This window comes from Berghia stephanieae, chromosome 1, assembly GCF_034508935.2.
Source record: "Berghia stephanieae isolate SIO BIC M18660-M18661 chromosome 1, UCSD_Bste_1.3, whole genome shotgun sequence".
Classification (NCBI taxonomy): domain Eukaryota; kingdom Metazoa; phylum Mollusca; class Gastropoda; order Nudibranchia; family Aeolidiidae; genus Berghia; species Berghia stephanieae.
In genome coordinates this window covers 22,443,357-22,455,856 of record NC_088360.1, presented here as the reverse complement: position 1 = coordinate 22,455,856, position 12,500 = coordinate 22,443,357, and the positions used below count along the sequence as shown (strand labels likewise).

General features: G+C 41.1%; 1 protein-coding gene across 2 annotated transcripts in view; it reads left to right on the top strand.

The window, feature by feature from the left end:
• Positions 1-1,557, top strand: part of LOC144970443 (uncharacterized) — a 57,804-nt gene extending 56,247 nt beyond the window's left edge. For both annotated transcript variants that reach the window (XM_078910093.1, XM_078910104.1), the window contains one exon: positions 1,171-1,557. In XM_078910093.1, coding sequence (XP_078766219.1) covers positions 1,171-1,372 — 202 coding nt within the window. In that variant the 3' untranslated portion in view covers positions 1,373-1,557. The remainder of the gene's footprint in view (positions 1-1,170) is intronic.
• Positions 1,558-12,500: the final 10,943 nt, after the last annotated feature.

Here is a 12,500-nt window from a genome sequence, read left to right as displayed (position 1 = left end):
CTTCCGGATGGCAATGTTATGAGCTTCTTCGCCAAGCGCATACTATCTATAAACGTTCAAGGTTACACAGAGTTTTGTATATGGTCCGTTATACTTCCGGATGGCAATGTTGTGAGTTTCTTAACCAAGCGCATAGCATCTACTGACAATGTGTCAATCTAGCTGCACACGTCATTACAGACGCCGGATGTCACGTGCCTCCAACATTCCCTGTCATCAGCTCTCTTTTTTTAAAAAAATCAAGTTATTCTTCTGCCAGTCTGATATCCACGTTTGGGGGCTTTTTTATTCACATATGTGACCCATCGTCACCAAGCGGTATTACGGCGAGATTATTATTATTATTATTATTATTATTATTATTATTATTATTATTATTATTATTATTATTATTATTATTATTATTATTATTATTATTATTATTATTATTATTACTATCATTATTATTATTATTATTATTATTATTATTATTATTATTATTATTATTATTATTATTATTATTATATTATTATTTATTATTATTATTATTGTTATTATTATTATTATTATTATTATTATTATTATTATTATTATTTTATTATTATTATTATTATTATTTATTTTTATCAGTATGGTGATATTGATGTTGGTGATATTGATGTTGGTGATATTGATGTTGGTGATGATGATGATGATGATGATGATGATGATGATGATGATGATGATGATGACGACGACGACGACGACGACGACGATGATGATGATGATGATGATGATGATGATGATGATGATGATAATGATAGCAATGAAAATATGAAGGAATACTTATCGAATATCAATTATATGTCCAATCTCTGAAACGCAATGCATTGTTCAGAAAAGTGAGTGGAGCAGGCACTGATGTTGATAACAACAAGAAATGAAGTGAGTAGGAAAGTGCCAGAAGACAACACAGAGAATGAAAAACTTCGCGGCGGCGATGGGGGCTCGAACACACGACCTTACAGGTACGGCAACTTCGCCTGGCCGGGAAGATCATGACTCTACCGTATGATCTATCCACGGGTCGCGGGTTCGAGCCTTCATCGCCGCCGCTAAGTTTTTATTCTCTGTTGTCTTCTGGCACTTTCCTACTCACTTCATTTCTTATTACTGCATTTCTCACCTTCTTCTCCATCTTCCCCATTTCAGAAAACTGAGACAAAAGCAACAATCCGTTCGGCACGCCTGTCGATTCTCCAGCGATTTGATGTCTCCGAAAAACAAGCTTCACACAGCAGCTGGGAAACTCAAACTCTCAACGACAGACAACTCTGATACTTTTGATAAAAAGAACCGGAAGTCATGCGAAGGAGAGTCACGCCCATCCAGCGATACCTCGAGTCGTAAATAAAACATTAGCTGGACACCGGATGTGAAAGCCCCGCCCTACGACACTGTCATGCTGAACGGCGACTACTCGGACAAGGATAGCTTTGGCCAACTGAATGGAATTCAAAAAGGTCGTGATACGAGAATATGAACATTTCGGTGTTCATGTTGATGATTTGATATAATTTAATAAAAATACAAGCTGTATATTGAACTTTTTTTATTCTATTAAACGATGCCATGTGGTCCAGTGGTATGACACTCGCTTTCGGATCGGAAGGTCTGGGTTAGAGCCTCGTTCGGCGCATAGTTGAGTCCTTGGAAAAGCCTCTTTACTCACATTCTCTCACTGTGCTCAGGTACCCAGGTACTCATTTTACACCAGAGTACGGTGAGAGAATATGAGTAAAGTGCCTTTTCCAAGGACTCAACTATGCGCCGATCGAGGCTCAAACCAAAGACCTTCCGGTCCGAAAACGAGTGCCATACCTCTAAACCACATAGCCGCTCAATGAGGTGTCTGAATAAGTCAATAAAATGTATAGTAAAATAAAAGAAGTAAAAATAACTCTTTTAAAAGAGACAAAACAAAGTAAACGACGTTTCGGTCCTTGGCCTTCTTCAGGCAAACAAGAAAAGGAATTATGTCATATTACAATGGTGTGTGTGTGTGTGTGTGTTGCGTTTGTGTATGTGTGTGTGCAAGGGAAGGAGAGAGAGATAGATAGATAGATAGAGAGAGAGAGAGAGAGAGAGAGAGATAGAGAGAGAGAGAAAGAGGGGAGAGAGAGATATTTAGAGAGAGAGAGAGGGGGGGGGGTTACTCATAGAGGACGGGAGATAACCAACTCGTTATAGTTCACATATAATCTATTAATTGGTTATTCCCCTTCGTTGATACTGGCCTCAAACCCCAATACAGTTCGCGGCAGTGAGAAAACGTGTGCATTTCTGTAACAAAAATCCACTAAACAAAAAATAAATAATAGAAATGTAAAATTCCCTTTATTATTTCCAAAGGGGAAATTTGTCTCTAGGGTCTATTCCAACAGAAGACTAGAATAACACAGGCGTTAGCCGCAATGCAGCGCCGCAAATGAAACTAGGGCGAGGCCACACAACGCAGCGGCGGGTGATCGAACTGGGTACTATTCGGGTACGAAGCAAAGACCGTACAGTTGAACCACGCTGCCTCTAACGTGCTCAAAGCGCTTTAAAAATGATCCCAAACCACAGCAACACGTAATAAATATGTGGTACAAAACATCACGCCCGTTAGGCGATAATACTTTTTTTTTCAATAAAACAATGGCTTTTACGGAAAGGTGTTTATTTTACACCTGAGTACGGTGAGACAATGTGAGTAAAGAGCCGTTTCTAAGGACAATTATGCGCCACTCAGAGCAGGACTTGAACTCAGTACCTTCCTATCCGAAGTCACACCACAAGACCACATGGCATCGTGACTCAGTTGTACGGTCTTTGCTTCGTACCCGAAAGGTACCGAGTTCGATCACCGCCCGCTGCGCTGTATGACCTGGCTCAATTTGCGGCGCTGTATTGCGGCTGACGCCTCGGTTATTCCAGTCTTCCCTAGAAATAGACCCTGGAGACAATTTTCCCCAATGGGATGAATAAAGGGAATTTGATATAATTTAATTTCAATTCTAATTTAATTTAATTCTAGTTTAATTTAAATTAAATGTTTATTTAATTTAATTTCAAGTTAATTTAATTTAATTTAAGTTCAAATCACTTCAAATCACAATGAACATTATAACTGATCGATCTTTCAAGGACGAGTTGCCAGGACAATTCTTTTTAACCAGTTAATTCTCGCTCACTGGAAAAAAAAATCGTATTGAAATTTTGGCCAGAAAACTCGTACTACGTGTTATGGATTGCTGTTGGTCAAGGACCCTTTGTAAAGCGCTTTGACCACGTTCAGTGGACATTGCGCAATATAAAAGATCAATTATTTCTCAAAATTCTGTATCCAAACAGTAGATGTATAAGATTTTGTTATTCTATCGGCGCCATTTTGAAGTTTCTTCTCTTTGTAAACAAAACGCACAATGTTTGCATCTTTCCCAAGGACAGCTTCGTACCCAGAAGGTACCGAGTTCAATCACTCGCCGCTGCGCTGTGTGGCTTTAGCTCAATTTGCGGCGCTGCTCTGAGACTGACGTGACGCCTTGGTTACTCCACCCTTCCCTTGGAATAGACCCAAGAGCAAAAATTACCTTTTGGGATGAATGAAGGGCATTTTTATTTATTTTAAATCTTGAGACAATTGGCCTAGTCCTGTCTCCCTGTGAGGGCTGCTCGTACTGAAAGTTCCAATAAATCAACAGGTGTTCATTTTCTTGTTCCAGTAGAAAAAAAATTGCACAGAAACTAGACCACATCATTTCATGGAAAATTATATCTAAAGCAACAGGATACACACCAACATCAAAACAATGTAGCTTATGCCTGGAAGAAAAATATACTATAATCAAACACCCTCATGAAGCCACACTCAACACGAAAAATGAGATGTACAACAGCTGTCCACATAGACGAAAACATTTACTAATCAACTACATACCTGCGGAACCACTTCAACGAGCAACACACAACAAACCAAACTCGTGTAACACGCAGTCCTGACGATGGCTGGAAGGCCTGAAACATCGATGTCGACTGACTCCAACATTGTGGTAAATATTACAATAATAATTCGCTCCATTGTTACATGTCGAGCACTATTCGTACCATATTTGTATCCAACACGATTCAATCCTTTCTTTTAAAAATATAGCCTTGTGGAGAACATTGTGCTTATTTGAGTCAATAAAAAAATTGATACGGCGCACAACTCTACTGAAAGATTTGAAAAATAGAAATGTATTTTTTACAGATAGATAAACAGATAACTTGATTTCCTTTTATAATTTAAAGTCAGTTTGAATGTTCGTTAAGTCAAACAGATATCATAAAAAATTTACCGAAGACACTAACATCTCCTGGCCACACCCTCAACTCTATCTGTACAATAGAGTCCTTACTTCCGTTGTGTTGATTTAGCGTCGATCAGTGTTATGTAGTAGTGTCATTGCGTGTATGTTTATGTGTGTGCGTGTGTGTGTGTGTGTGTGTGTGTGTGTGTGTGTGGTATATAGATAGTATGCGCTTGGCTAAGAAGCTCATAACATTGCCATCTGGAAGTATAACGGACCAACACCCAGAACTGTGTGTATCCATGAACGTTTATAGTCGGGTTGATACAGTTCAGTGAGCATTACTCATAAACATGGATGGCAAAAAACAATAACAAAGACCTGAGTGACGTCATCTTTGAACTATCTATACATGTGTTGTGTTGTGTGTGTGTGTGTGCGTGTGTGTGTGTTGGAATGTGGTTGCGTGGAAGAAAAAAAAAGGGGGGGGGGGTGTCCATCAAGTAGAGAAATTCCTGAGCAAGGGGGGGGGGGTGTGTTTGCTAGGAACTGTCAGATTGGCATTTTTCAGCAAATCGTGGCATTCATAGTGATATAATTCACTTGATCACATGACGGTATTCGGATTTACAGATATTTTAAACAAGTTTCACCGATCAACTAATATTACTGCTGATATTACTGTCGTTTTTATGCCATGGATGTGATAATTATTGCCCTGGTAAATATTTAGTTAAACGTTTCGGCAAACTGTCAATTGGTTCTGTCTAGCCCGAACAAACCAAAAGTAGACAGATTCGGGGACTTGATATTATTCGCGTCCGCTTCATATTTTCATTTGACCTCACATAAGTTAAGTAAAGCGGAGACATTCCGAAAGCTCCTACATCCCCAGTATTAATTCAATTTGTATTTTCACCGTTGATCTTTTGTCAGGCGTTTATTTATTCAATTTGTCATCATATAAAAGCGTTTTAAAAACTCTAGAACAAACCTTGATAGATTTGTGAAAGTTTAAAATTTCCTAATTTGACCATTGTTTTGATTTTCGGCCGCCATTTTAATTTGTGAAGTATTGAAGGTAGTGCAAAGCACTCCCAAGAAAAGCGCGGTAAAGACTTGCGACTTATTGATATTGATATCTACTGACTGATAAACTAAAATCATGCCGAATAAAGCATGGCATCGACGACAAGAACATCGATTAAAATGTGCATCTAATCGTAATCAAGCTAATCAAGAAAATGATTCTGGCAATATCGAATGAAAATAGTTCTTTCCCCGCGAAATTGCGGGCTTTTTACTAGTATATATACATATATATATATATATATATATATATATATATATATATATATATATAATATATATATTATAATTATAGTATAGTTGTTATATAGAATATACGGATAGGCAGATTCTTGGGTTTATGGGAAGTGATAGAGTAAGAATAAATGGATGATCTTTATTGACGATAAGCATATAATTAGATAAGAAAATAAGATACCATCACTCCAGCCCCCGGAAAAGTAGTTTTACACTTCCAAAGAAATAAGAACCAGTTTCTTGACACCACAGCTTTTTTCCCCTATTGTTTTGCCCTGTAACATGCATTATCTAACTCGATTCAATTGTGAATGAGTACCTGTCTATAGACAGTGATGGCCATTGTAAGAGTACCTTTGTTGACATTAGGCCTTAATGTCTATACTTGATATGTAATTACATAATAACTTGTGAGTCATTAAAGACGACTTTTACATTGACAATCCATGCATAAGCGTTCTATAGATTTGCAAACTCATCTATAAACTTACTCAAACTGTCACAGATACAGCCAAATATCTATTACGCCTCTCCTTACCAGGGCCATTTTCAGGATGATCCTGCCAATTCCTACCCATCCAACACAAAACGACTTTTTTACTCGATCAAAAAAAGCAAGAAGCACATAAAATACACGCTACACATAATTGTGTTCAACCAAACAAGCTGTAGAACACACAGTGTCAATTGTGTGATGTGGATGAGAAAATAAATGATGGCTGTATCGCAACAAATGTACCGATTTCCCTATTCGTGGTAAGGAGAGGGTTAAACGTGATAAAAGCGCTTTACATGAAGTACTATAATGACGCCTGTTGGCGATATTCCTTTTTCTTTCCGAAAGAGAAAATGTTGTTAATGGCCATTTGATATAATATGAGTACGGTTAGAGAATGTGAGTAAAGACGCTTTTTCCAAGGACTCAACAATGCGCTGCTCAGAACGGGACTAAAACCCTGAACCATCGGGTCCAAAGGCGGATGCCATACAAGACCACATAACAACATCATTTTTACGTGAAACAAATTGAAAATGTACAAAGATTTTGTTGACATGGGGCCAACCCCTACCCCCCCCCCCCTAAAAAAACAAACAAACAAACAAAAAAAAAACCTGATAGAGACCAAGAATGGACTTTTCCCAAACCAACGATTTCCTCGTTATTGTGCTGCATGTGTGATCTCCCAAATTTCTGAGATGATCTCTATGTGCGGGTGACGTCAAAGAGCGCCAGGAGCCGTGAAAGACGCCAATTTGTTGCTTGTTAAAGTTTTGACAGCGTTAAAAGGGCTAATTAGTGAAAGGGAGACGATCCATGAGACAAGGGAGTGAATTCTTGGTCCGTGTGATATCTCCACCCTTATGTCAAGGGACCAGATGGTTGGTGTGAAGGACGCACCGTGTAACGTTTGTCTGCCCAGCTAACTTCGCCGATTTCGTGTGTGTTGAACCCGTGACCTCAAGAAGTCGGGGAGAGAAAGCTCTAGTTAGACTAAGGTTTGAAGCGACTTCTTTTTATTTTTGGGGCTCGTAGATAGCTCATACGGTAGTGTCACGATCTCCCCGGCCAGGCGGAGTTGTCGCACCAATAAGGTTGTGGGTTCGACCCCCCATCGCCGCCGCAAAGTTTTAATTCTCTATTGTCTTCTGGACTTTCCTACTCACTTCAATTCTGGTTATTGTCAACATCAGTGCCTGCTCCACTCACTTTTCTGAATTAAACGTTTGTCTCAGATGACGAGATCAGGTTAAATCAAATCCTGAGCAGCCCCGCCCCCCCCCCCCATCCCCTCCCTCCCTCTCCCCTAACCCTCCAACCACTTAATTCATTCCAAATCTCAGGATAATTCTCTTTGCCCCAAGCATTCTGGAACAGAAAGTTATGTTCGTACCTCATATCCACCCGTCCCTCCCTAGTTCTTATGACAGAAAATTCTCATTATCGATTTGGTCATCCGCATTCACACACACGCACACACACATACACATATATATATATATATATATATATATATATAATATATATATATATATATATATATATATATATATATCCCTGACCAACAACAACACGAAACATAAAGAGGGAGACAAGACGCCTGATAGGCGGTATTACAATTTTATTTTTCCGACAGACACAACGCTGTTATTAGCCAGTACGCTTTTTACACCTGAGTACGGTGAGAAAATGTGATTAAATACCGTTTTACAAAGACTCAACTATGAGCCGAGCGAGGCTCGACCCGAAAGCGAGTGTCACACCACAAGACCACATAACCGTACAATGCATTACAGTTTTGATACGATGGGTTGCATTGGCCACCCGGCCACAGTTCGAAACCCATCAAGATAGCTATTTTAGTGGCTATAAACATTCTATACCAACCCAATGGATTCAGGGCCAACAAACCCCCCACTCATATCAAGAGGCTTTTATCGGTTCTGAAAACACTTGACTGTTTGTCCCAAAACACTATTAATTTGTGCACAATATGCTTTACTATGCGACCAGTCTGTTCAATGTGCACAATATGCTGTCCTTTATCAAAGTTCATCCATCTCATTTTACAGGGGAATTTGTCTTAAAACGTTACCAGCTTTAGTCGCCATCAAACGACGTGTGACATTTTGTTTCGTGTCATATTGTGAAGTTCCGCCTCGTGCGCACGCAGCTGGATATTCGATTCCAGCCGACATGTACATATTATATACAGGTCTGACATCCGACTTATGGGCCTAGTTTAACGTTGTAGTAATTTCACGATATAGAAACCGGGATGAACTCCGGCTCCATGTGCGGCTATGTGGTCTAGTGGTATGACACTCGCTTTTGGATCGGAAGGTCCTGGGTTCGACCCTCGCTCGGCGCATAGTTGAGTCCTTGGAGAAGGCTCTTTACTCACATTCTCTCACCGTACTCAGGTGTAAAATGAGTATCTGGCCGTTAACAGCGTTGTCTCTGTCCCAAAAATTTGTAAAATCGCCTGACAGGCGTCATGTCTCGTCCTACATGTTATGTGTTGCTGTTGGCCAGGGACCCCTTGTAAAGCGCTTTGAGCACGTTTAGTGGATATTGCGCTATATAAAAGCTCAAGTTTTTTTTTTATTTTTTTATTTTATTTTTTTTTTTTTTTTTAATGGACAATAGTTTGGGTCACTCTTTGAGATTTCCATTACAACAATGAGCCCGTAAGGAATTGGGTTATCAGACCTGAAAATAGGTGCACGTCTATTCTAGCGGAAAAAACTAGCTATTAGGATACAGGGGGTCCCGATAGCTCAGTTGGTAGAGCACTCGCTTCACACGCGAAGGGATCAAGATCGATCCCGGGTGCAGTCGATATTTTTTTCTGACCCCCCCCCCCCTCTGTCCATCCAGCAGTGAATGGGTTGCTAAGTCTGTTAGATTTGGTGAAAGGTACTTTGCATTAGACTAGCGTCCTATCCAAAGGATAGCAAGCAATTGCTATTGCCCGTTTCACGATATAGAAACCGGGATGAACTCCGGCTCCATGGGCCCAATGGCTTTGAAGGACTACTATTAGGATAGCAAACTTGAGCTTTATATAGCGCAATATACACTCAATATGCTCAAAGCACTTTACAAGGGGTCCCTGACCAACAACAACACGTAACATGTAGAACTATACATGACGCCTGATAGGCGACATTACAATTTCTTCGGACAGATACAACGCTGTTCACGGCCAGATACTCATTTTACTCATGAGTATGGTGATAGAATGTGAGTAAAGAGCCTATTCCAAGGACTCAACTATGCGCCGACGAGGTTCAAACCCAGGACCTTCCGATCCAAAAGCGAGGGTCATACTACAGGACCACATAGCCGTACAATGTATATTCAACCTGTTTTGGGTTTTTTACTGCCGAAAAAACTATGAGTTAGACCGGCTGACAAGAGCAGATTTGAAGGGGGCGGGGGGGGGGCGGGGGGGGGGGGGGGCGTGTAGCCTATATATAATAATATATATATTATATATATATAATATATATATAATATATATATATATATATAATTCATATACATTTACAGGTCTGGCACCAGAGACCAATTGGGGGGCCTTGTGTAACGTTGTCGTAGTGGACAATATCATATTTTGTGTAATTTTTCTTGTTGTTGTTGTTGTTGTTGTTGAGATTTCCATTATAACAATGAGACCAAAATAAATTGGGTTACCAGACCTGCTAATAAGTGCACGTTGGGTGGGGGCAAAGCTGTTGGGATTCGACACTTATCTAAACGACCAATTTAAATAAAGACAAGCAATATAAAACATGACTAAATAGCATCAAATACTTATGCTGTTCTAGATACTCTAAAACAAAATAAAAAAAAAAAAACAAAAAAAAAAAAAAACAGACAAACAAACAAACAAACAGAAAACAAAAGCAAGACGCATGTGAAATTTGGGCCAGAAAACTCGTCCTTCAAATATTGGTCGGCAAGATTTGTTTGACTTTGCCACAAAACTAGACATAGTTTCAATAGATGTTACTGTATCTTGTTACAATATTGCTACATATTGTTATATATAAATCTAGACACTGTATATCTCTATATTTTAACATAATATTGTAACAAAACTGGACACATGAACACTCAAGATTGCTATCTATTGTAACAAAACTGGACACATTTTACTTCATGTGGATTCTACAACAGCATCATAATTTGCCCAAGTACTACGGTGTTTGGTTCATTACAGGTGCTAGGACTTCTTTGGGAAAGAAAAATCAAGTGAGTGGATGCGACTCGTATCAAAGGGGATAACGCAGAACAAACGTTTCCCGACGAAGTCCAAGGGCCGAAACGTTGTTTGTTATGTGTTGTAACCTTTTATTTGAGTTCCATTTACTCACCTTAGTTTTCTCTCCATCTTATTGGCTCATATTTAGTTACCTCTAGCTTTTGTCCTCTTTGCATTCATTGGCTGAACGTACCTTCCAGTCAAGTAGTGTCTCGCTCGGCGTATGGTTGGGACCTTGGAAAAGGCCCTTTACTCACAGTCTCTCGCCGTACTAAAATGAGTACCTGGCGGTTAACAGGGTTGTATTTTGTCGGAAACAAAACTGTAATATCGCCTAACAGGCGTCATGTCTCGTTCTACAAGTTACATATTGCTGTTGGTCAGGGACCCCTTGTAAAGTGCTTTGAGTTTTTTTGTGGATTTTGTGGATTTTGTGGATATTGCTCTATATCAAAGCTCAAGTTTTTTTTAATTTTATTATTTTTTTTTGTTTTGTTTTTATTTTTTACAAACACACTTGACTAGTAGGTACGAATTGTCTTTCCTGATAAGGATGGAGGTGAAAAAAATTTATTTAAATTGAGCTTTTATATAGCGCAATATCCACTAAAATGTGCTCAAAGCGCTTTACAAGGGGTCCCTGATCAACCGCAACATTTAAGATATAGGACGGGACATGACGCCTGTCAGGCGATATTACAATTTTTTGGACAAAGACAACGCCAGGTACTCATTTTACACCTGATTACGGTGAGAGAATGTGAGTAAAGAGCCTTTTCCAAAGACTGCACTATGCGCCGAGCGAGGCTCGAACCCAGGACCTTCCGATCCGAAAGCGAGTGTCATACCACTAGACCACATAGCCGCACTCACTCTGAAGGATACTTGGATTGCTGGTAGAGTGTAACACTCGCAGGAAACCTGGAACAAAACGCGACATGCCTTCGAGATAAATGAGTCGTTCGCGGCGAGAGTGGCTTCTCTCAATGGAAAAAAGAGGTTTTTAGTGGCAATCCCGTACAAAGGGAGGTTAAAATTATTTTTTAAAACAGCTTTCAAATTTGACAGAAATTCTTTTGAACAAATGGTGGAACCAGTAGGGGAGAGATTTGGCTCGGAGTGGTTTTTGTATTGACACCATCATTAAAATGAATAGGATCTTCAAATTATGATGTGTGTGTGTGTGTGTGTGTGTGTGTGTGTGTGTGTTAGGGGTAAGGTGGGGTCTGTGATTAGACATCTCTCAGCTCACCATGTCAGAAATTGTGAGACTCCTGGAGGAGGAGAGTAGGGGGAAGGGGGGGGGGGGGGGGGAACTTGTCTCTCGGCGACAACTGTCTGGCTAGATCACGCCAGGCGTGACTGACGATTTAACATCAAATGGTTGGTTGGATGGTCCGGGCTGTTTGGTCTGATTTGTCAATGGGAGGGAGAGGGAGGGAGGGGGACGGAGGGATGGAGGGAGAGGGAGAGGGAGGGGGTGGAAGGGAGGGAGGGAGGGAGAGGGAGAGGGAGAGAGAGAGAGAGAGAGAGAGAGAGAGAGACGTGAGAGAAAGGGAGGGAGAGGGAGGGAGAGGGAGGGAGGGGGAAAGAGGGAGGGAGAGAGAGAGGGGGGGGAGGGAGGAAGAGAGAGGGTGGGAGGGAGAGGGAGAGAGAGAGGAGAGAGAGAGGGAGAGGGAGAGAGAGAGGGGAGGGAGGGAGAGAAAGGGAGGGAGGGAGGGGGAGGCAGAAAGAGTGAGAAAGAGGGAGGGAGAGGGAGAGAGAGAGGGAGGGGGTGGAAGGGATGGAGGGAGGGAGAGGGAGATAGAGAGGGAGAGACGTGAGAGAAAGGGAGGGAGAGGGAGAGAGAGGGCGGGAGGGGGAAAGAGGGAGGAAGAGAGAGGGGGTGGGAGGAAGAGAGAGAGAGAGAGGAAGGGAGTGAGGGAGGAGAGGGAGAGAGATGGGAGGGTGAGAGAGGGATGGAGAGAGGGAGAGAGAGAGGGTGGGAGGGAGAGGGAGAGAGAGAGGGGAGAGAGAGAGGGGGGAGGGAGAGAGAGAGGGGGAGGGAGGAGAGGGAGAGAGAGGGGAGGGAGAGAGAGAGGGATGGAGAGCGGGAGGGAGGGAGAGAGGGAGG